Below are 24,979 nucleotides of genomic sequence, written 5' to 3'. Positions count from 1 at the left end.
CGGCGGGGCCCGGCACGAAAGGCCCGACTTGTGCGCTCCGCACCCCGGCGGCCTTCTGCACGCTCTCCGAGGGTCCCAGCAGCGACCTGCCAGGGCTCTGGAAGCAGGAGCAGGCGGCCAGCGAAGCATTGGGGCGAGCGCGTCAGCCCGCGGTGCGCCCGGACCCGCAGGCGCGGCCATCTTGCCGTACGGACGAGCTCGGCGCGCCATGTCGCCGTACGGAGCGGCCGGCCAGGGCACCCTTGCCCACCCCCGACGCCGCGGGCCGCGGGCAGAGCCCCGCCGGGTGCCTGAGACCCCGGGCGCGCCGAGGACCGACGGCCGGCGGCAGGGAGGCGGGCGCCGCCATCTTGCTGTACGGCGCCGCGGGGGCCGGCTCCCACGTCCCGCAGCCGTGTTGCCGCGCACCTCCCCTCGGGGCGGTCCCGCTCCGGGCTCGGCGCGACGAAGCGAGGGCCAGAGCCTGGCGGCAGCGCGGCGGCCCGAGGCCCGAAATGGTGATCTGCTGCGCGGCCGCGAACTGCTCCAACCGGCAGGGCAAAGGGGAGAAGCGCGCCGTCTCCTTCCACAGGTAAACCCGACCCGGCCCGCCGCCCGCTCGGCCCGGCCACGCCCCCGCCCGGTCCGGCCCGGCGCCGGGGAAACTGAGGCCGCGCGGCCCGGTCCGAGGTGCACTTTCCGCGCCGGGCCTTGGGGCTGGTCCTGCTGGTGAGTCAGCGCCGGGCGCTGTGTGACCTTGGCCGGGGCCGCTGTCTCTGGGCCGGGCGCCTCGGCCAGCGGCGTCCACCCCGCGCGGCCACCGCACGGCCACCAGCGCCGGCCGGGGACCACCCCGCGGCCAGGGCGCCCGTTCCCCGCGCACCCTGTGTCCGCGTGGAGGCCGTCCCCAGGCCCCCGGCGCCCACCCGCGGCCTCGGCGCCCTCGCCCCCACCCCGCGGCTGCTGCGCTCCATTGATTCGGGTTGGCGCTGCCGGCTTCCAGAAGCGGTGTGTTCTGGAAGCCGGTGCCTTGGGTCAGTGGTCCTCCGCATTGGCCGGGGCTTGCCTTCTGCTTCGGTCGCGGGAGAGGCTGTCCTGATCTCTGCCATCGGGGCCGCGCGGAGCAGAGGCGTTCTGCGCCTCGTGGATTATTAACGCGCGTCCCGTGCGCTCTGGCTGGAAGGGTCCCCAGTCTCGGGGACCGAAAGGTAGCTGTGTCCTCGCGGGGAGGTGAGTCCCTGGAGGGGCCCGACAGCCTCCTGCCCCGAAGAGGCGGCACTTCCTGGCCAGCTTCCCCTCGGAGGCTGCCAAGGGCTCCCGGCCGGGCCGAGGGCCCCCGCGGGGCGAGGGGCTCGCCTGCTGCCCGCCCCGTCGGCAGGCCGCGAGCTCACGGAGGCGCAGGAGGCCCCGGTGAACTGAAGGGATGCTCGATGTATGTTGCGGGGCATTGGTGTTTAATTTTTAAATCCCCCAGTGACACTACTTTTAATGTTACTTGGAGTCTGCCGTGGTGCACTAAGTCTTACGTTGGTTCAATCCGTCAGAAGGAATGGGCTATTTCAGAGCAGCGGCCGTGCTTTCCTCGCAGTTTCCTTCGGAGCCTCTGGTCCCCAAAGTTTTTTTACTGTTTCGAAAATGAGGCAAAGCCCTGCAGAGAAGGCTGCTCTTAGCGTCACTCATAATGGTCTAATGTGGTGTGGGTGCAAACGAGGTGGGAATTGGGGGTCTTCAGAAATTTAGAAGGTCATTCGAGGACAACTTGCTGAGTAGCGAGATCCCAGGCCATCCTAGTCCACAGTGGTCATGGTTTGGTGAGAGTTTTCTAAGTGTAGATTTGCCTTAATGAAAAGAAATGATTAAGTGTCTTATTTAGTGGCCTTTGGGGACAGGGAGTGTAGTAGAAACACAAAACTACATGGTTGAGACTGACCTCCACTGAGAGCTGGTCTCCCATACTCCACTGCTTGAGTCTCAGCCGGGGCTTCTGGGATACTCGCTGGCCCCCGGCTCCCCTCTCTGATGGCTGACGCCTGTCTGGCTTCTAAAGTGGGGCGACCAACTATCCCACTTTCAGCACCCAAAGTCCTTCATCCAGGCACACGAGGACGGTTGCTCAGCTATGACCTTCTGGGAACTATTTCCAGGGCTTCCTGGAGCTTTTCCTGTTGTCTGGATGCCATCCTGTGCTTCTCCAAGCATCCTAGGAGGAGTCACCTACCTTTGTTCCTGTCTGCCCTGCAACTGTAAGCTCCTTCAGGGTAAACCATGGTTCTTCCATTTTACCATTCCAGGAGTGACTTACAAGTAGAATGTGTTTCTTAAACGTTTACCAAATTTTTAGCCAGGTAAAATCAATATGGGTTTGGGTGTTTGCAAAAATACTTGATTTGCTTTTATAGTTGATCATTTTAGGGGAGACATGTAATTATTTCTTTCTAATCCCTTTGTCATATGCCCCGCAGGTTCCCCCTAAAAGACTCAAAGCGTCTGATCCAGTGGTTAAAAGCTGTTCAGAGGGACAACTGGACCCCCACTAAGTATTCTTTCCTCTGTAGTGAACATTTCACCAAAGACAGCTTCTCCAAAAGGCTGGAGGATCAGCACCGCCTGCTCAAGCCCACAGCCGTGCCCTCCATCTTCCACCTGGCTGAGAAGAAGAGGGGGTCTGGAGGCCATGGCCGCAGCAGGAGAAAGGACACCAGAAAGGCTTCAGGGGGCCTGAGGGGACGTGCAGCCGAAGCCGACGGGAAAGGAGCTGCAGGCTCACCATCGTCCTCGAGTGAAAACCTCATGGCCAAGCCAGAGTCTCGCAAGTTGAAGCGGGCCGCCCTACAGGTTGAAGCCGCCAGTCAGGAGCGGGCGCAGCAGCAGGGTACACAGGGACCTCCGGGTGGCACTTTGGCCTCAATAGAGTCAGGCAACGGAGCAGAAGCAAACGGGCCTGCGTGCGATGCTGGCGATGAGAGCAGCACCGCCCCCGATGAGGGCCTGGTGGATAAGAGTGGCATTTCAATGGATGACTTTACCCCCCCAGGATCTGGGGCCTGCAAATTCATTGGCTCACTTCATTCTTACAGTTTCTCCTCCAGGCACACCCGAGAGAGGCCGTCTGTCCCTCGGGAGCCCGTGGACCGGAAGAGGCCGAAGAGAGACACAGAGCCCGGCTGCAGCGGGACCAGCCCGGGGCCTGAGAAGGGCCTGGCCCAGAGCCCCCCAAGTTCATCTCTGACAGCAACACCGCAGAAACCCTCCCAGAGTCCCTCTGCCCCCCCAACAGACGTCACCCCGAAGCCGGCAGCGGAGGCTGTGCAGAGCGAGCACAGTGACGCCAGCCCAATGTCCATCAATGAGGTCATTCTGTCGGCGTCGGGAGCCTGCAAGCTCATCGACTCACTGCACTCCTACTGCTTCTCTGCGAGGCAGAACCGCAGCCGGGTGTGCTGCCTGCGGGAGCAGATGGAGAAGAAGAACGGAGAGCTCAGGAGCCTGCGCCAGCGTGTCAGCCGCTCCGACAGCCAGGTGCGCAAGCTGCAGGAGAAGCTGGACGAGCTGCAGAGAGGGAGCGCCCCGCGCCTGAGCAGCCTGCCGGCCCCCGGCCGCGGTCAGTACCCGCCTCAGGCTCCCACTGCCTGTTCTTTAGGGGTCTCCTCTGCTGAGGCTTGGGTAGGAGCTGTGGATGGGGTCCAGTCAGAGAGCTTACCCCCGGCAGCTGAGGGGCCTCTAGCTGTGGGGTCAGCTACTCAGTGAATGGGGCCCTGACACTGGTGTTCGCTTGGACCGGGTAAAGTCACCTCTACAGCCTACCTCACACAAACAAATTCCATAGGGGTTAGGGTCAGGTAGGTGTAGAAAACTATTAGGAAAATGATAGGAAACTGAGTCTTTGGGAGGGTCTTTCCATTCATGTTTTATGGTTATCTTTGAAGTTAAGTAATTTTGAACATTAATAACAGTACAATTTTAAACCTCTCCTTAAGTAGAAGACATTCTTTTCCATAAAAATTTAAATGCTACAAAAATAGCCCTGGCCGGGATAGCTTGGTTGGTCAGAGCATCATCCTGAAGCACAGAGGTTGCTGGTTCGATCCCCGCTCAAGGTACATACAGGAGCAGATCGATGTTCTTGTCTTTCTCTTGCTCTCTCCTTTCCTCTCTCTAAAGTCAATAAAATGAAAAAACAAAAAATTAAAATCGCTATAGTAATATACAGGCTAAGAAGTGATAGAAACTCCCTTCTCTCTGCCTCCTAAACTTTTATTCCCTGTTGCTGTTAAAATTTGGTGTGATGTTTTAAATTGTTTTCTATACTTTAGCCTATATATTTTTGTACCTCTACAGATAGGTTGGGTATATTTTTTATATGTTTATTGGCTATGTTTTTGCTTTCACTCCTATTTTACTGTTTAGTATGTAAAATAATTCATTTCTAGATATTACATATTGAGGATGGAACTTTTGCCTGTAATAGATACATGAAAAATGTTTTCCTACCACATTCTTCTTTGGAGATGTAGTTCACACTTCAGGAGGGAAAAGGCTATTGTGTGACAGGCTGTTCATTAACATCTGGGTCCCCAAGACCAAAGCCACTAGCACGACCAAAGCAAAACCCAAAATTTCCTGCATGTTTCCAAATGCATCCTCGGGGAGGAGCAGCTCCAGCGAGGACGACTGATGTCCTGGTCAGAGTGACACACTGTATTCTCCTGTCTCTGCAAAGCTGTATCTTGTAGTTTCTTGATGTTACTTTTTTATCATTTTCTGTTCCTCTTGGTCAGCTGTTCAAAGTTTGTCACTGTTACAGGTTTTTCCAAACTGCCAGCCCTGCACGCCATTGATCCAATCTGTGTTGTTTCTGCCTCATTAATCCTCATTTCTTCCTACTTTCTTCAGTTTCGTTTTGTCTTCAGCTTCATTTCGTGGTGGTTCTTGCTTCTGGATGGAGGAGCTTAGCTTCTTGTACGCTCGTACTTCCTGGTACCTGCGTTTGAGGCTTCAGCCCCATCAGCCCCTCAGGGTGGACCTGCCTCACGCTGCTCTGGTTGCTCACTTCTGTACTGTTCGTTTCTAACGCCAGTCTTGCCGTCCTCTGTAACCCAAGTTATTTATTTAGAAGGGTGTTGACAGTTTTTTCAAGTGGATAGATTGGGGGAGGAACCTAATTCGCTTGTATTTTTTTTTTAAGAATTTTTTTTAGAAAGAATTTATTTTCATTATTTTTAATTTATTTAGAAATTAAATTTAATGGGGTGACATTGATCAATAAGAGTACATTGGTTTCTGGTAAATATTTCTATAGCATTGAACTGTTGATTATGTTGTGTACCCATCACCCAAAGTCAAATTACTTTCTGTCAGCATATATTTGTCCCTCTTTACTCTCCTCCTGCACTCCCCTTCTCCTGGTCACCACTTCACTTTTATCTGTGTCCATGAGTCTCTGTTTTATATCTCACCTGTGTGTGAAATCATATAGTTCTTAGCTTTTTCTGAATTACTTATTTCACTTAGACTAATGTTCTCAAGTACCATCCATGTTGTCGTAAATGGCAATATGTCATTATTTCTTATGGCTGAGTAGCATTCCATTGTATATATGTACCACATCTTCTTTATCCAATTCTCTATCGGGGGACACAACAACCAACAATAACTAAAGAAGGAATTTTTAAAAATTCTTATTTATTGATTTTGGAGAGTGACATCAATTTGTTGTTCCACTTATTTATGCATTCTTTGGTTGATTCTTGAATATACCCTGACCAGGGATTGAACCTGCCACCTTGGCATTTTGGGACGACACTGTGACCAACTGAGCTACCTAGCCAGGACCTCTACTTTCCATTGATTACTTTTTTTTTTAGCAAGCGACAGATAAACAGGAAAGGAGAGAGATGAGAAGCATCAACTTGTAGTTGCGTCACCCTAGGTATTCAGTGATTGCTTGTCTATGTGCCTTGACCAAGAAGCTCCAGCTGAGCCAGTGACCCTTTGCTCAAGCCAGTGACTTTGGGCTCAAGCCAGAGACCACGGGGTCATGTCTATGGTGCCATGCTTAAACCAGCAACCCTGTACTCAAGCTGGATGATCCCGTGCTCAAGCTGGTGACCTTGGGATTTCTATCCTGGGTCCTTGGCATCCCAGGCCGATGTTCTATCCACTGTGCTACCACCTGGTCTGGCAGGCCATTGATTCCTTTTTAATTGAGATGTTGTTTTCTTGGGAAAATTTTATTTTATTTCCAGAAAAATTCAGCAAACAATGCAGAGAATTTCTCCTCCCACCCACCTAGTTTCTTCTGTTATTCACATCTTGCCTTACCACCTGTGTTGGTGGGATTCATTCATTTCAAATGGTGAACCAATATGAATACATTGTTATTCCCTAAGTCCATAGTTTACATGAAGCTTCACTGTCTTGTAGTTGGATTTTGACAAGTGTGTGCATAGTCTCGTGTATCCAGCATTCCAGTAAGGGTTATACAGAATGGTTGGAGTTCCCAAAAATGCCTGTGCCCCACCCATTCATTCCTATTTCTATAGCAGTGCCTTTTCTCAAATGTCATGTAATTGAATGTATGGGTACCACGGACGAGAGCAGTGTCTTCAGCCGCTGGTCTGTGGACTGGTGCCAGTTCACAAAAGACTTAACCAACCTGTGGACGATGGTTGAAAACCACTGGACTAGAGTGTGTCGCTTTTTCAGGTTGACTTCTTTTACTTACCAATATGTATGTATGGTTTCTGTGTCTTTTTCTGGTGTGACAACTCATTTTATTTTTTTTCTTTCTTATACTGAGTTAAAATACATATAACAAATATATCATGTAACCATTTTCAAGTGTCCACTTCCGTGGTTTTTAATACATGCACATTGTTGTGCAGCCATCCATCCTCCCCATAGCTCTGGTATGTCTGAAGCTCTGTCTGTTACACTGTAACTCGCCCTTCTCCCCTCCCCTGCCCTTGCCCCTGCCCCTGCCCCTGGCAACCACCATCTACTTTCTGTGTCTGATTTTTTTTTTTTTTTTTTTGTATCTTTCGGAAGCTGGAAACGGGGAGAGACAGTCAGACAGACTCCCCCATGCGCCCGACCGGGATCCACCCAGCACGCCCACCAGGGGCTACGCTCTGCCCACCAGGGGGTGATGCTCCGCCCCTCTGGGGCATCGCTCTGCCCGACCAGAGCCACTCCAGCGCCTGGGGCAGAGGCCAAGGAGCCATCCCCAGCACCCGGGCCATCTTTGCTCCAATGGAGCCTTGGCTGCGGGAGGGGAAGAGAGACAGAGAGGAAGGAGGGTGGGGGGTGGAGAAGCAAATGGGCGCCTCTCCTATGTGCCCTGGCCGGGAATCGAACCCGGGTCCCCCGCACGCCAGGCCGACGCTCTACCGCTAAGCCAACCAGCCAGGGCCTGTGTCTGTGATTTTGATGACCCCAAGTACCTTGTGTAAACGGAGTCATGCGGTCCTTGTCGTTTTATGACTGGTTTGTTGTACTCAGCATAATATCACCAAGGTTCATCCATGTTGTATCAGGTGTTAGAATTTCCTTCCTTTTTAGGGCTGAGTACTATTCCCTGGTGTGGATGGACCACATTGTGTTTGGCCCTTCATCCGTCTGTGGACACTGGGGTTGTTTCCTGTTTTAGCTACTGTGAGTGATGCCGCTGTGAACACGGGTGGCAGACATCTCGTTGAGGCCCTGCTTTGTTCTTCTGGGTGTAGATACTCAGAAGTGGAACTGCTGGGTCATATGGGAATTGTGTTTTCTTTTAGATTTTATTTATTGATTTAGAGAGAGGACAAAGAAAGAAAGGGGGTGGGGGGTGGGTAGGAGTGGAAAGCATCAACTCATGGTTGCTTCTCTTATGCACTTCGACCAGGCAAGCCCAGGGTTTCGAACCACTGACCTCAGCATTCCAGGTCGATGCTTTATCCACTGCGCCACCACAGGTCAGGCGGGAATTCTGTTTTTAATTTTTTCAGGAACCTCTATCCTGTTTTCTACAGTGACTATGCCATTTTCCATTCCCATCACTAAGTGCATGGGTTCAAATTCCTCTGCGTCCTTGTGAACACTTGCTTTCTGGTGTTTTTTATAAGCCATCCTTATGAATGTGTGGTGGTATCTCACTTTAATTTGATTTTTATTTCCCTAATGACTAGTTGCTGTTGAGCATCTTTCCAGTGGGCTTCTTGACCATTTGTGGACCTTCTTTGGGGTAATGTCTGTTTCAGGGCCTTTGCCCTTTTTTTTTGTTTTGTTTTTTTTGTTTTTGTTTTACAGAGACAGAGAGAGGGATAGATAGGGACAGACAGACAGGAATGGAGAGAGATGAGAAGCATCAATCATCAGTTTTTCGTTGCGACACCTTAGTTGTTCATTGATTGCTCTCTCATATGTGCCTTGACCGTGGGCCCAAGCTGGTGAGCTTTGCTCAAACCAGATGAGCTCGCTCTCAAGCTGGTGACCTCGGGGTCTCTAACCGGGGTCCTCTGCATCCCAGTCTGAGACTTTATCCACTGCGCCACTGCCTGGTCAGGCGCCTTTGCCCATTTTTGAATCAGATTGTTTTTTTGTTGTTGAGTTTAGGAGTTCTCTATATCTTCTGGATATCAGTCTCTTATCTGAAGATTTGCTAATATTTTCTCCCATTCTGTAGCCTTTTTATTCTATGGACAATGCCTTTTGCTGTAAATACTTTTTTAAATTTACATGGAGTCTAAATTGTCTTTTTTCTTTTGTTACCTGTCTTTGGTATATCCAAGAAATCATCGCCAAGTCCAATGTCATGAAGTTTTTGTCCTGTGTTCTATGACTTTAGTTTTACGTTCAGGTCTTTGATCTATTTTGACTTAGTATCTTATATGGTGTTAGGTGAGGGCCCCACTTCATTATTTTGCCTGTGAATTTCCTGTTTTCTCAGCACCATCTGTTGAAAAGACTGTCTTTTATTCATTAAGTGGTCTTGGAACCCTTGTCAAAAATCATTTGACTATATGTGCAAGGCTTTATTTATGAACTTTCTATTCTGTCTTTGATTTCTTCCTGAAATGTTTTATAATTTTCATTGTACAAGCTTTCACTGTCTTGGTTAATCCTAACTAATCATGCTTTTTTGTTGCTATTAGAAATGGAATTGTTTTTGTAATCTCTTTTTCAGGTTAGTGTACAGAAATGCAGTTGATTTTTGTATGTTTACTTTGTATCTGCTATTTTTGCTGAGTTTGTTTATTAGAGCTAACAAAAAACTTTTATTGACTCTCTAGGATTTTCAACATATGAGATCAGATCATACGCAAACAGACAATTTTACTTCTTTCTAATGTGGTTGTCTTATTTCTTTCTTTCTTTCTTTCTTTCTTTATTTATTTCTTTTTTTTTTTTGTATTTTTCTGAAGCTGGAAATGGGGAGAAACAGTCAGACAGACTCCCGCATGCACCTGACTGGGATCCACCAGGGGGCGACACTCTGCCCACCAGGGGACGATGCTCTTCCCATCTGGGGCATCGCTCTGTTGCAACCAGAGCCACTCTAGCGCCTGGGCAGTGGCCAAGGAGCCATCCCCAGCGCCCGGGCCATCTTTGCTCCAGTGGAGCCTCGGCTGCCGGAGGGGAAGAGAGAGACAGAGAGGAAGGAGAGGGGGAGGGGTGGAGAAGCAGATGGGCGCTTCTCCTGTGTGCCCTGGCCGGGAATCGAACCCGGGACCTCTGCATGCCAGGCTGATGCTCTACCACTGAGCCAACTGGCCAGGGCCTGTGGTTGTCTTATTTCTTGATCCTGTTTAATGGTTCTGGTTAGAACTTCCAGTGGGTTTTGTTATGCTGAGGTTTTTTCCTTCTGTTCCTATTTTGTTGAGTGTATCACAAAGGCGTTGAATTTTGTCAAATGCTTTTTCTGCATCACTTGACTTGACCATGTAATTTCCCCTTTTGTTGATGTGGCATATTACATTGATCCATATTTGTATGTTGAACAGATTCCTTGCATTCCAGGAATAAATCCCACTTGGTCGTGGTGTATAATCCCTTTAATATGCTGCTGAGTTCAGTTTGCTAGTATTTTGTTCAGTATTTTTGCATCGGTGTTCATGGGGGATATTGGTGTGGAGCTTTTTTCTTGTAGTGTCTTTGCTGGCCTCAGAATGAGATAGGACGTGCTTCCTCCTGCTACTTTTTAGGAAGGTCTAAGAAGGATTGGTATTCTTCTTGAAATGTTTGGTACAGCCACCAGTGACACTCTCAGGACTTCTCTTTGTTGGGAGACTTTTTTTCATTACTGATTCAGTCTCGTTACTAGTTATAGGTCTATTCCAGGGGTAGCCAACCTTTTTATACCTACTGCCCACTTTTGTATCTCTGTTAGTAGTAAAATTTTCTAACCGCCCACCAGTTCCACAGTAATGGTGATTTATAAAGTAGGGAAGTAACTACTTTATAAAATTTATAAAGCAGAGTTACAGCAAGTTAAAGCATATAATAATAATTACTTACCAAATACTTTATGTCGGATTTTTGCTAAGTTTGGCAGAATAAATCTTTATGAAACAACTTACTATAGTTTTTTTTTTTTTTTAATTTTTTTTTAAATTTTATTTATTCATTTTAGAGAGGAGAGAGAGGGACAGAGAGAGAGAGAGAGAGAAAGAGGAGAGACAGGGGGGAGGAGCAGGAAGCATCAACTCCCATATGTGCCTTGACCAGGCAAGCCCAGGGTTTCGAACCGGCAACCTCAGCATTTCCAGGTCAACGCCCATCCACTGTGCCACCACAGGTCAGGCAACTTACTATAGTTAAATCTATCTTTTTATTTATATTTTGGTTGCTCCACTACCGCCCACCATGAAAGCTGGAACACCCACTAGTGGGCAGTAGGGACCAGGTTGACGACCACTGCTTCAGTTTTCTATTTCTTTCTGATTTAGTCTTGAAGGTTTTGTGTTTCTAGGAATTTGTCTATTTCATCTTGGTTATCCCATTTTTGGCACACAATTGTTCATAATACTCACTTATAATACATGCTTTTTATTTTTGTAGAATCAGCCATATCCCCACTGTTATTTGTGTTTAATAATTTGAGTTTCCTCTCCTTTTTTCATTTTTTTTCTTTTATTTTGTATTTTTTTCTGGAGTGAGAAGCGGGGAGGCAGAGAGACAGACTCCTGCATGCTCCCAATCAGGGTCCACCTGGTATGCCCACCCATCTGGGGTGTTGCTCTGTTGTAACCAGAGCCATTCTAGCGCCTCAGGTGGAGGCCATGGAGCCATCCTCAGTGCCCAGGCCAACTTTGCTCCAATGGAGTCTTGGCTGTGGGAGGGGAAGAAAGAGACAGAGAGGAAGGAGAGGGGGAAGGGTGGAGAAGCAGATGGGTGCTTCTCCTGTGTGCCCTGGCCGGGAATCGAACCTGAGACTTCCACATGCCAGGCCGACGCTCTACCACTGATCCAACCGGCCAGGGCCATTCTCTCCTTTTTTCTTAGTCTGTCAAGCAGGAAAAGGGACCATGTGCTTCTCCACTCCTCCCCCTCTCACTTCTATTTTCTTTTCTCTCTCTCCCCCTGTCCTGCAGCCATGGCTCCATCAGAGGGAGTTGGGCCCAGGCTCTGAGATGGTTTCAAGGCTTCTGCCTCATCCACTAAAGAGCTCAGTTGCTAAGCAATGAAGTAACACCCAAGATGTGGCTTGTCTTTTTTTGTTGTTTTATTTCTTTTAATTTTTAATTTATTGTGTTGATATGGTTTCAGGTGTCCCATTCAATATAACACCACCCTCGACACTGCCTCGTACCCCCCATGCCCCAGGCAAAGTCTCTTTCCATCCCCATTACCCCCCTTTGCCCCCTTCTTCTTATATCCACCACTTGTGGCTTCTCTTTTTATTCTCTTAAAGTCTTTTATAGAACAGACATTCTTAATTTTAATGAAGTCCAACTTACCAGTTTTTTTCTTGCATGGATGGTGCTTTTGGTGTTGAATCTAAAAACTCATTACTAAATCCAAGGTCATGTAGATTTTTCTCTACATTTCTTAAAGGAGTTTTATACTTCTGTGTTCTACATTTATGTCTGTAACCTGTTTTGAGTTGATTTGGGGGTCAGGCCTAAGGTTTGTGTCCTGGTTCCGTGTGTGTGTGTGTGTGTGTGTGTGTGTGTGTGTGTGTGTGTGTTGCTGGCTGTTCTTTCTCCATTGTGTTGCCTTTGGTCCTTTGTCAGAGATCAGTTGCCTGCATTTGTGTGGGTCTGTTTCTCAACTCTGTTGTGTTCTGTTGTTCTACGTGAGTTTTCTTTGGCCAGTACCGCCCTGTGTGGATTCTTGTGGAGGGTGAGAAGTCTTGAAGAAGGGTACTGTGAGCTTTCTCTCCATTGTTGTTTTCCGTCAGCACGAGTGCTGGCTGTTCTGGGACTTTTCGCCACCATATAAACTTGAATGTCAGTTTGTCCCTATCCTCAAAATAACTTGTTGGGATTCTGATTGGGATCTGTTGAATCTATAGACCAATTTTGGGAAATTGAAATGTTGACAGTATTGACAGTTCTTTTCAATGAACATGGAGTATCTCTCCATTTATTTAGATCTCTCATATCTTTTATCAGAGTTTTGTAGTTTTCCTTTTGTAAATATTATACACATTTTGTTAGATTAACTCCCATATATTTCTTTTTTGGTGAAAATATAAATGTTATTGTGTTTTATATTTCAAATTCCAATTGACTTTTGTATGTTGACCTTGTATCCTGCAACCTTGCTATAATTACTTCCTAATTCTAGGAGGTTTTTTTTTGTGGATTTTCTGCATAGACAGTCATGTCATCTGCAAAGACAGGTTTTTGTTTTTACTTTTATTATTATTATTATTTTTTATTATTTAGTGAGAGGTAGGGAGGCAGAGACACACTCCTGCTAGTGCCCTGGCGAGGATCTACCCGTCATGCCGTCTGTGGGGTGGGGCTTTGCCCATCTTGGCGTTACTTCACTGCTCAGCAACTGAGCTCTTCTTTAGTGCCTGAGGCAGAAGCCATGAAGCCATCCTCAGAGCCTGGGCCCAACTCCCTCCAGTCGAGCCAGGGCTGCAGGACAGGGGGAGAGAGAGAAAAGAAAAGAGAAGGGGGCCTGACCTGTGGTGGCGCAGTGGATAAAGTGTCGACCTGGAATGCTGAGGTTGCCGGTTCAAAACCCTGGGCTTGCCTGGTCAAGGCACATATGGGAGTTGATGCTTCCTGCTCCTCCCTCTGTTCTATCTCTCCCCCCTCTCTCCAATAAAAATGGATAAATAAAATCTTTTAAAAAAATTAAAAGGCCCTGACCGGTTTGCTCAGTGGTAGAGCATTGGCCTGGTGTGCGGAAGTCCCGGGTCCGATTCCCGGCCAGGGCACACAGGAGAAGCGCCCATCTGCTTCTCCACCCCTCCCCCCTCTCCTTCCTCTCTGTCTCTCTCTTCCCCTCCCGGCTCCATTGGAGCAAAGTTGGCCCGGGTACTGAGGATGGCTCTATGGCCTCTGCCTCAAGCACTAGAATGGCTCTGGTCACAACAGAGCGATGCCCCAGAGGGGCAGAGCATCGCCCCCTGGTGGGCATGCTGGGTGGATCCCGGTTGGGTGCATGCGGGAGTCTGTCTGACTGCCTCCCTGTTTCCAGCTTCAGAAAAAAAAAATTTTTTTTTTAAATGCAAAAAAAAATAAAAAAAGAAGAAAGAAAAGAGAAGGGGGAGGGGGAGGCGAAGGGAGAGGGATGGAGAAACATATGGTCCCTTTTCCTGTGTGCCCTGACCAGGAATCAAACCCACATGCCCAGCCGACACTACCACTGAGCCAACCAGCCAGGGCTTGTTTTTATTTTTCAATTACAGGTGACATACAATATATATTAGTTTCAGGTGTAAAAGACAGGTTTTCTTTTTTCCAGTCTCAATCTATAAACTTTTTATTTCCTTTTTTAATTGCATTAACGAGGACTTCCAGGACACTGTTAGATATGAATACTGAGGGGCATCTTTCTTTGTCTTGTTCTTGATCTTAGTAGGAAAGCTTTGAGTTTCTCACCATTACATATGATGTTATCCATAGAGTTTTAAAATAGATACAATAAATGTTCTTTATCAAGTTGAGGAAGTTGCCCTTTATTCCTAGTTTATTAAGAGCTTTTGTCATAAATGCATGTTGAATTTTGTTAAATTTTAATTCTTAAATTTTATTTATTGATTTTTAGAGAGGAGAGAGGGAGACAAGGGGCGGGGTTGGAACAGGAAGCATCATCTTGTAACAGTTACTTCTTGTATGTGGCTTGACCAGACAAGTCCAGGGTTTCAAACTGGCGACCTCAGTGTTCCAGGTCGATGCTTTATCCGCTGCACCAGCATAGGTCAGAAGGATTTTGTTAAATACCATTTCTGGCCCTGGCCGGTTGGCTCAGTGGTAGAGCGTCGGCCTGGCGTGTGGGGGACCCAGGTTCGATTCCCGGCCAGGGCACACAGGAAAAGCGCCCATTTGCTTCTCCACCCCCCACCCCCTCCTTCCTCTCTGTCTCTCTCTTCCCCTCCCGCAGCCAAGGCTCCATTGGAGCAAAGATGGCCCGGGCGCTGGGGATGGCTCCTTGGCCTCTGCCCCAGGTGCTAGAGTGGCTCTGGTCGCGGCAGAGCGACGCCCCGGAGGGGCAGAGCATCGCTCCTGGGGGGTGTGCCGGGTGGATCCCGGTCGGGCGCATGCGGGAGTCTGTCTGACTGTCTCTCCCCGTTTCCAGCTTCAGAAAAATACAAAAAAAAAAAAAAATACCATTTCTTCATCTATTGAGATGTTCATGTGAACTTTCTCCTATAGCCTATTGATAGGATTGATTAAATTAATTGATTGTAGATGCCGACCCAGCCTTGCATACCTAAATAAACCCACTGAGTCATGGTATGTAGTTTTCTTTTATATATTGTTGGATTCAGTTTGTTAATGCTTGTTAAAGACCTTTGCATCCATGTTCATGAGAAATATTTGTGTGTGTGCAGTTTTCCTCTTTTGTGTTGTCTTTCTCTGGTCTGGGTATTACGGTCATGCTACCCTCATAAGAATGAGTTGGGCAGTGTTCTCTCTGCTTCTGTATGTTAGAAGAGATTATAGAGAAATATATATCGATTCAGTTTCTTCAGTAGATGTAGGCCTCTCTTCCACAAGGTCAGGACATAAGACTGCCGTCTGTAAATCAGGAAGCGGTTCCTCACCAGACCCCAAAATACTGTGGCCTGATCTTAAACTTCCCGGCTTCCAGACTATGAGAAATAAACTTCTGTTGTTTATAACCACCACGTCCCAAATAGATGCAGGCCTGTCGGATTATCTATTTTTCCTTGTGTGAGTTGCAATACTGCGTCTTTCAAGGAGCTGGTTCATTTCACCTAAGTTATCAGATTTATGGCACACAGTTAGTTGTTCATCATATCCCTTTATTAACCTTTTAGCATCCACGGAGTGAGTAATGCTAACCTCTTTTATTTATGATATTGGTGATTTGTGTCTTTTCTTCTTTTCTTAGCTAGGCTATTAATTTAGTTAATAGATTTATCAATTTTATTGATCTTTTCAAAAAAAGAAAAACCTTTGATTTTCCTGATTTTCTCCAGTTTCCTGTTTTTAGTTTCATTGGTTTTGGCTCTAATTTTTTTTCTTGTTTGCTTTCAATATAGCTATTTTTTCTCTGCTTTCCTTTTTTTGGGGGGGAGGGGTTGGTATTTTTCTGACGTTGGAAACGGGGAGGCAGTCAGACAGACTCCTGCATGCGCCCGACCAGGATCCACTCGGCATGCCCACCAGGGGGCGATGCATCGCTCTGCCACAATCAAAGCCATTCTAGCGCCTGAGGCAGAGGCCAAGGAGCCATCCTCAGCGCCCGGGCCATCTTTGCTCCAATGGAGCCTTGGCTGCCGGAGGGGAAGAGAGAGACAGAGAGAAAGGAGAGGGGGAGGGGTGGAGAAGCAGATGGTCACTTCTCCTGTGTGCCCTGGCCGGGAATCGAACCCGGGACTCCTGCACGCCAGGCCGACGCTCTACCATTGAGCCAACCGGCCAGGGCTTCTCTACTTTCCTAAGGTGAAAACTTAGATTACTTATTTTAGATTTTTTTTTAAGTTTCTCTTTTGATTTTAGCCAGAGAGGAAGGGAGACAGAGGGAACACTGATCTGTTTCTGTATGTGCCCTGACCGGGGATCAAACCGGCAACCTCTGCACTTTGGGCTAAAGCTCTAACCAGTGGAGCTCTCCAGCCAGGGCACTTATTTTAGATATTCTTTTTTTCTAATGTACACATTCAGTGCTATAAATTTCCTTCAAACATTGCTCTTACTACATCCTACAAATTTTCATGTTTTTATTTCCATTTACTTCAGGTGTTTTTATTTCTCTTGAGACTTCCTCCTTGATTCACTTGTTACTTAGAAGTGTCATATTTAATCTCCAAATATCTGGAGATTTTTAACTATCGTATGGTTACATATTTCTTGTGTAATTTCATTGTGGTCTGAGAGCATACTTTGTGTGATTTCTATTCTGCTAAATTTGTGAGGGGCCCTGGCCGGTTGGCTCAGCGGTAGAGCGTCGGCCTGGCGTGCGGGGGACCCGGGTTCGATTCCCGGCCAGGGCACATAGGAGAAGTGCCCATTTGCTTCTCCACCCCCCCCCCTCCTTCCTCTCTGTCTCTCTTTTCCCCTCCCGCAGCCAAGGCTCCATTGGAGCATCTGATGGCCCAGGCGCTGGGGATGGCTCCTTGGCCTTGGCCCCAGGCGCTAGAGTGGCTCTGGTCGCGGCAGAGCGACGCCCCGGAGGGGCAGAGCATCACCCCCTGGTGGGCAGAGCGTCGCCCCTGGTGGGCATGCCGGGTGGATCCCGGTCGGGCGCATGCAGGAGTCTGTCTGACTGTCTCTCCCCGTTTCCAGCTTCAGAAAAATACAAAAAAATAAAAAATAATAATAATAAATTTGTGAGGGCCCAGACTGGAGTCTGGGAGAATGTTCCATGTGAACTTAAGAAGAATGTGTATTCGCCTGACCAGGCGGTATGCAGTGGATAGTGTCGGACTGGGATGCGGAGGACCCAGGTTCGAGACCCTGAGGTCGCCAGCTTGAGCGCAGGTTCATCTGGTTTGAGCAAAGCTCACCAGCTTGGACCCAAGGTCACTGGCTCAAGCAAGGGGTTACTCGGTCTGCTGAAGGCCCACCGTCAAGGCACATATAAGAAAGCAATCAATGAACAACTAAGGTGTCGCAAATAAAAACTAATGATTGATACTTTTCATCTCTCTCCATCCGTTCCTGCCTGTCTGTCCCTGTCTATCCCTCTCTCTGACTCTGTCTCTGTAAAAAAAAAAAAAAGACGAATAGATATTCTGCTGTTGGTGTAATGAAGATGCTGTTAGGGGTCTCCAGAGAAACAGCCAATAGGACACGTGCTTGTATGCGTGCATAGGGAGACTTACACGTGAGGAGGAGAGGTTTATCTTAGGAATTGGCTCCTGTGGTTGTGGGTGGCAAGCTGGAGAGCCAGGACAGCTGGGATCTGTGGAGCCCCATCTACAGGCCTGAGAGTTGGAGGGGGTGGAGATCAATTCTGGTCGGAGTCTAAAGGCTCAAGAGCCAGGAGTACAGACATCCAAACAGAGTCAAGTCTTCCTTCCTCCATGCTGTTCAGGCCCTCAGTGCCCACCCCCCGTTAGGAGGGCCTTTGTTCTGTGCAGTTCTCCAAGTCAGATGCTAGTCCCTTCTAGGAACACCCTCACAGACACACCCTGAAATGATGTTGTTTTTTAAGATTTTGTTTATTGCTTTTAGAGAGAGAGTGGAAGGGCAGCGGGAAGTACAGTAGCTTCATTTGAGTTACTCACTGCTTGCTTCTTGCTTGTCCTCTGTGCCTTGACCAGGCAAGCCCAGGGTTTCGAACTGGTGACCTTAGTGTTCCAGGTTGATGCTCTGTCCACTGTGCTACCGCAGGCCAGGCACAGTTAGTTTGTTTTTGGTTGATTGATTTTAGTAGAGAGGAAGGAAGAGAGAAAGACAGGAACATCGATCTGTTCCTCTATGTTCCCTGACTGGGGATCAAAATGGCAACCTCTGCGCTTCAGGTCAGTGCTCTAACCAACCAAGCTATCCAGCCAGGGCCTGAAATAATGTTTTACCAGCTGTCTGGGCATCCTATTCGCCCAGTCAGGTTGATACTTGAAATAAACCGCAGTATCTACAGATGTCATTACAGCCAGTTGATTGACTGTGCCATTGATTTTAACTGTGCCCTTACTGCTTTCCTGCCCACTGGATCTGTCCCCACCTGGAACAGGGGATTTGTCTGTTGCTTCTTGAGCTCTGTCAGTTTTGTCTCACGTTTTAAAGCCTGTGTGAGGCACATAGACATCGAGAATCATTGTGTCTTCTTGGAGAACTGACACCTTTGTTGTTAGGTCATGCCCCTCTTTCCTCGGATGCTTTCTTGTCTTCACATCTTCTTCTGAGACTCATCAGGCTCTCCAGCTTGCTATCAGTTTGAGTTCACAGGGTGTGTCTTTCTTTAGACCGTTACGTTAACCTATGTCTGTATGGAGTGGGTTTCTTACAAACAACAGAATGATGGGTCTTTTTCTTTTTTAATCTACTCTGACAGTCTCTGTCGTTTGGTAAACTTAGGCCATTCATGTTCAGTGATTGTTGCTGCTACAGCGGGATTAATATCTGCCGTGTCCGTAGCTGCTGCTTTCTGTCTCCTTTTGTTTTCTTCCTGTCCTTTTTGCCTTCTGCGGTTTTAATTGAGCATTTTATTTGATCTTATTTTCTTCTCTTTCTTAGCATATCAATTACACTTCTTTTTAAAACTCTTTTTGTGGTTGTCCTAGGGTTTGCACTAAACATTTATAGCTAATCTAAGTCCAGTGGCAATAGCACTATCCTGCTTTGTGGGTAGAGACAGTCCCTTGTAACAGAGGGTTCCCAATCCGTCCCTCTGATCCCTTATACAATTGCTGTCATTCATGCCCCTTACACACATGCGATAGCCTCACCATTACTATTATTAATTTGAACAAACATTTATTAGGTCAGTTAAGAATAAGAAAAGGAATAGATTTTATTTTACCTTCATTTTTCCTTCTCTTGTGCTCTTTGTATGATTTGTGTTTCTGACCTGGATCATTTTTCTCCTCCTTAAGGAACTTCCAATATATCTTGTAGGGTCTGTCTACTGGCAATGAATCTTTTCGTTTTTATTTGAAAGAGTGAATTTCTTTTACTTTTGAATACAGAATTCTACTCTTTCCTTGCTTATATGTCTTCCAGTGAGAAGTCCACTGTAATTCTTATGTTTTTGCTCTATTGGTAATCTTTTTCTGCCACCAGCTTCTTTCTCTTTGTCCTTGGTTTTCTGCAGTTTGACTATGAATGCGTAGGTGTAGATTTTTTGGGATTTATCAAGTGCAGTGTTCTCTGAGCTTCCTCGATCTGTGGCTTGGTGTCCATCATTAATTTTTTTTTTTCTTTCATTTTTCTGAAGCTAGAAACAGGGAGAGACAGTCAGACAGACTCCCGCATGCGCCCGACCGGGATCCACCCGGCATGCCCACCAGGGGCGACGCTCTGCCCACCAGGGGGAGATGCTCTGCCCATCCTGGGCGTCGCCATGTTGCGACCAGAGCCACTCTAGCGCCTGAGGCAGAGGCCACAGAGCCATCCCCAGCGCCCGGGCCATCTTTGCTCCAATGGAGCCTTGGCTGCGGGAGGGGAAGAGAGAGACAGAGAGGAAAGCGCGGCGGAGGGGTGGAGAAGCAAATGGGCGCTTCTCCTGTGTGCCCTGGCCGGGAATCGAACCCGGGTCCTCCGCACGCTAGGCTGACGCTCTACTGCTGAGCCAACCGGCCAGGGCTCCATCATTAATTTTGAAAAATTCTCAGCCATTATTATGTCACATATTTCTTCTTTCCCTCTTTCTCTTCCTTCTGTTACTCCCTTATGCACAGGTATTGCTTTTGTAATTGTCCCACAATTCTCTGATATCTGGGGGGGGGGGGGGTTCATTCTTTTTTCTGTTTGCATTTTATTTTGGGAGGTTTCTATAGACAGATTTTTAAATTCACTGACTCTTCCTCAGCCTTATCCATCAAAGGCATTCCTCATTTCTGTTACTGTCTTGAATTGTTGTATTTCTTTTTTTCTCTTACATTACTTATCTGTTCTTGCATGAGGTCCACTCTTTCCATTAGAGCCCTTAGAATATTAATTGTAGTTATGGTATTTAAATTCCAGATCTAATCATTCCAAAATCTCTGCCACGTCTGTGTCAGTTTCCGGCGTTTGTGCCGTCTCTTTTTCTTGCCTTTGATCACGACTTGTAATTTGGAAAGGGGACTTGATGTATTAGATTACAGAAACTAAGGTAAGTGGCCCTTCAGCTTGAGGTAACAGGTTAACTGCCCATCATTTGGCAGTGTCTCGTCTTTGCTGCAGCTGTCGCTTAGGTGTCAAGGGCTTCAGACCCTCTAATGTCCTCAGTTTTTCTCCCCTGTTGTCTTTGGGTTTCTGTGTTCTCATACGCTGCACTTAGGGCTCTTCCATTATAATCCCTGTTGTGCTAGAGCCCTGAGGAGCGGTGTGGGGCAGTGTGCTGTAACCTAATGATTACGTTTCAGCCTCTTAGTGGCCTGTGTTCTGGGGCTGTGACCTTTGCAAGTGTTTCTTCCCTTTCTTTGCCCCTGGGGTGAGACAAGAAGACTAGCAGGGCTGGAGTGGGGGTTGCCCCTCATGCAGGCAAGATGAAGCTCTGGTCAAGTCTTCTTCACTGCAGAAGAAGAGAGTGTTCCGGAGAGTGCTCTGGGCTGGTTTCAAAATGTCCTCTGCCCCTCCCCTGCCAAAGACAGGAGCTTATTCCTCATTGGATCTCCAGGGTGAGGTTCCTGAAGTAAAACCCATGAAAGTTTGGGGTCCCCAGGAGATTCTCACTCATGCTGGTCTACACTCGGCCTCCAGTGTTTCATCCACTTTCCCATCAAGATTTCTACTAGTTCATGTGTCCAGTAGGTTCTTCTCTGGTGAGCATGTCTCCAGAGTTCACTGCTCTGATGGGTCTAAGAGTCATCAATCTTCAGTTCATTCAGTATTTCTCTTGTAAAGACAGGAGTTACAACTTGTAAGCTCTTTACATGTCAGCATTGAAACTGGAAGTCCTCTCCCTGCTTTTTATTAATTTTTTTGTGTATGTGTGACAGAGAAAGAGACAGAGAAGGGGACAGATAGTAACAGACAGGAAGGGAGAGAGATGAGAAGCATCAATTCTTCATTTCAGTGTCTTAGTTTTCATTGATTGCTTTCTCATATGTGCCTTGACTGGTGGGGGGGGGGGGCTACAGCAGAGTGAGGGACCCATTGCTCAAGCCAGCGACCTTTGGGCTCAAGCCAGCAACCATGGGGTCATGTCTATGATCCCACGCTCAAGCTGGTGACCTCGGGGTCTCAAACTTGGGTCCTCTGTATTCCAGTCCAACACTCTATCCATTGCGCCACCACCTGGTCAGGCCTCTCCCTGTTATTTTTAATTTTCTTATTGCTACTAATTTTGGTAACCAACCATCTTATCAAATTCACTTAATTCTGACGGTTTTTTAGTTAAGACTGTTGTATTAACCAGGTAGCCAGTCAGCTATAACATCTGCAATAATGATAATTTGACCGGTCTCCTTTTGTGTTTGCTCTGTTTTCTGTCGCCTTTTCCACGTGTGTGGGATGCCTTTCAGTTTAACGGGGGATGAAGTGAGGGCTTTGCTATCTCTTTAAGAAGAGCTTCCCCTGGAGTGCCGTGCCAGTGGGACCCAGATGGATCACCAGCGCGGTAATGTCCTCTCCACCGGGGACAACCAGTGTTGGGCGGGAGGCCATCTGCCTCGACACTCCCTACCCTGTTGTGCTGTGCAGTTAGCGTCGTTTCCAGAGTGCTGTGGTGGGAAACTGTTTACACTAACACAGAGCGATGTGAGTGTGGGAGGTACCGGGAAGGAGTCTGTCCTTAGGTCCCAGTGAGCATTTCCTGTCCCTGGGGTCCAGAGCCATCTGCTGACACATTTGCTAAGAGACAGCAGTCTCTGAGCATCCACGTTTTTTAAATTGCACTTATTAGGGTGACACTAGTTACTATAATCATACAGGCTTCAGGTTCCCAACACCAGACATCTCTTTCAAAGCCAGGAGGAGTAGGCGGTTAGTGCTCTGGGAGACAGATTGTAGGGAACTACAGTTCCCAGAATGCATTCTTCAGCTTTGCCATTCACTTCCTGCCAGGCTCTTAACATTCAGGTGCAAACATTTCCCGTCAATTGGCAGAAAACAACCTTGAAGAACCTTGACGGTGTTCGAGTTTAGAAAATTTAGGGATGGGTAAGCCTTCTTTCACTGTCTTGGGCCAAAAAATGAAAATTTAAATTTCTTGAAGGAAATTTAAATTGTTTTGCATTTTGGTTAAGATTTTAATAAAAGGAAAATGAGATCACAAAAAATGCATTAAAAAGTCTGTCGGAGTTACTTGAAGAGGTTGACAGTGGCAAATATACTAGAGCCCTTTTTATACTTTTTATTTGTCTGACTTTTAAATTCATTTTATTTTTGTTTTTCTAATGAAGTATAATTTACATAGAATGAAATACACAAATCTTAAGGATGTGGTTTAATGAAATTTGACAAGCTTGTGTAGCCTGATACTAGATTTTAGAATTATCTTGCTCATTCTCACCCCTCAGAGCTTCAGTGAAAACTGGGAGAGACGAGGCCAGGGAGCTGCCAGCAGAGCTGTGGGCAGGAGAGACGAGGCCAGGGAGCTGCCAGCAGAGCTGTGGGCAGGAGAGACGAGGCCAGGGAGCTGCCAGCAGAGCTGTGGGCAGTGAGCAGGTGGGTGGCGGAGGAGCCTGGGCGCTGCCATCGTGGGGTGGAGCCCACCTGCCTGCCACCGACTACTCCTGGCCCTGGTGTCCTGACCAGATTAAAACTCCTTCCAGTTCAGAGCAAATAACAGCAGGCCGGGAGGCCAGTGCGCACACTCTCAGAGCAGCCGGACATCCTGGTGCAGAAGCAGACACCTCAGGGTATGGCACCTGTTTGCTGGTCACTAACCCTCGATCACATGCAGTCTCCTGACCTTCATTTCTAGTCAAATTTACTCTTTCTACTCAAAATGTCTCTTCTGACTTTTAAAAGAAGAGTCATTTTGGGATTTTGTAGTCTTTTTTAACATACTGCCTATAAACGTTGATTTTTCCCCGTGTTTCTTCTAGTGATGCCACAGGGTGTTTGTAGGGCCCACTCAGTGAGCTGTGTCCTCAGAGACAGATGGTACCTAATGGCTGCTCCTCATCCAGAGGCACGTGTTGAACTTGGATTCACAGAGGCTGTACACCACGGGCACACATGTTCTGGGCATTGCAGAGTGGATTCCTGGACGCACGTGTGACCGTGTGACAACTCTGCCAGAGTTGTCAGAGGCAGGGGACCAGGCCCTCAGCAACCTTGCTGCTCTTCTGGGAATGCTGCCACCTCTGTTCAAGGGCCAGTGACTGCACTGAGCCCCCTTCTCCTTGGTGACTCGATCCTGTCCTGGGGCAGTGTCCTTTCCTGACTGTGTGGCCAGGCCCCTCTATTCCTCTCTTCTGCCCTTGCCCGCCTCTCTAACCCACATTGCGTCTTGAGTCTTGCAACCTCTGTTGCTGTTCTGGTGATGCCCTTGGCCCGTGTCCCTGGGACTGGTCAGTCCTTCATTCTGTCACCTGGCTGTGGTTTGCACACCAGCTGCTCTCCTGCATCCTCCTCTCCCCTGCCAGTGCCTACTGGGTGGGCCTTTGCCCAGACCGCTGGCCAGCCTTGCTGTCTTATCCCAAGACCCTGTGTTATCACCCCTGTGGTGTAAAAGGTGCAGTCCAAGCCCGCCTCGTGCGCCCAGCTCAGACCTCCAGGGTGAGCTGGTCTGTGCTTGTCATGCCCGTTCTTCAGGAGCAGCTGGGACCTGTCTCTTCAGAGCTCCTTCTCCATCCTGTGCCCCGTCTTATCTCTGTCTGCCTTGTGACATCATTTAGGTGGAATTGTACAAATGCCTTCTGCCTGCTAGCCAGAGAGGGCAGGGGTGGAAACTCCCTGGTCCATCTTTGATTGGTGAGGAATTGCAGTGAGTCCCTGGGCCCTCTGGAGCAGGTAGAGGATCAGTCCAGTCTGACTTCGCTGGGACTCCCGTAAGCCCAGTTCTCACGCCCTTCTCGGCAGGTGCTGCCACCTCCATCCTCCTGCTCCTTGTGGGCTGCTGATTTCATGTTGACAACAGAGGACCAGCCCCTGTCTGCACACAACATGTGTCCCTGTGTCCGGAGCTAGCACCCTGCGTACCTCAAACGGAACAGACACCTGCTCACTTCCAGACACAGCTGCAGGCGACAAGATTCCTCCTAATGTTCTGTGAGCCATTAGTTCAGGACGTGGAGGACTTACTGGAGGACCAGCCTTCTCACTCCCTGCTGTCAAAGGAACAAGTGGAGGAGCAGAGAGGAGAGGAGAGCACAGGCTGGACCTGGGGAAGGACCAGGACCTGGCCCCCCACATGCTCTGTTCTGTCTGAGAGCAAGGTCTTAACTGCCTTCTGGACAGGATATCCAGGGATAAGGGCATGTGGCCCACATCACAGGTGTCTGTTTTAATTTGAACACATCTTTAGAAATTAGGATTTCTACCCTGGACATTTAGCTTAGTCAGTTAAGAGCATCATCCTAAAATGACAAGGTTGTGGGTTCAATCTCTGGTCAGGGCACACACGAGAAGCAACCAGTGAGTGCATGACTGAGTGGAACAACAAATGGATGCTTCCCTTCCCCCTCCCCTCTCCCACTCTCTGTCCCTGTCAAGAATTTTAAAAACAAGTCTTTGAGGATGACTTAGTTGGTCTAAGTATGTCAGCCTTAGCTGCTGCAAATAGCTTGGTTGATTCAAGCATCAGCCCCAAATGGAGATTGCTGGGTATATCC

At 48.1% G+C, this 24,979-nt stretch overlaps 1 protein-coding gene across 4 annotated transcripts in view; it reads left to right on the top strand.

Moving 5' to 3' along the window:
- The first annotated feature begins 9 nt into the window (after nt 1-9).
- Nucleotides 10-24,979, top strand: part of THAP4 (THAP domain containing 4) — a 43,114-nt gene continuing 18,144 nt past the window's right edge. The window contains exons 1-3 of one of the 4 annotated variants that reach the window (XM_066345845.1): nt 329-571; nt 2,124-2,222; nt 2,442-3,580. In XM_066345845.1, the coding sequence (XP_066201942.1) occupies nt 495-571; nt 2,124-2,222; nt 2,442-3,580 (1,315 nt within the window). In that variant the 5' untranslated portion in view covers nt 329-494. Of the gene's footprint in view, nt 572-1,121; nt 1,210-2,123; nt 2,223-2,441; nt 3,581-22,262; nt 22,359-24,979 lie in introns of those variants that run through there. The other 3 variants (XM_066345844.1, XM_066345846.1, XM_066345847.1) reach the window with 3 other exon arrangements.

This window comes from Saccopteryx leptura, chromosome 7 (genome assembly GCF_036850995.1).
Source record: "Saccopteryx leptura isolate mSacLep1 chromosome 7, mSacLep1_pri_phased_curated, whole genome shotgun sequence".
NCBI lineage: Eukaryota > Metazoa > Chordata > Mammalia > Chiroptera > Emballonuridae > Saccopteryx > Saccopteryx leptura.
This window is presented reverse-complemented; position numbering and strand designations above follow the sequence as displayed.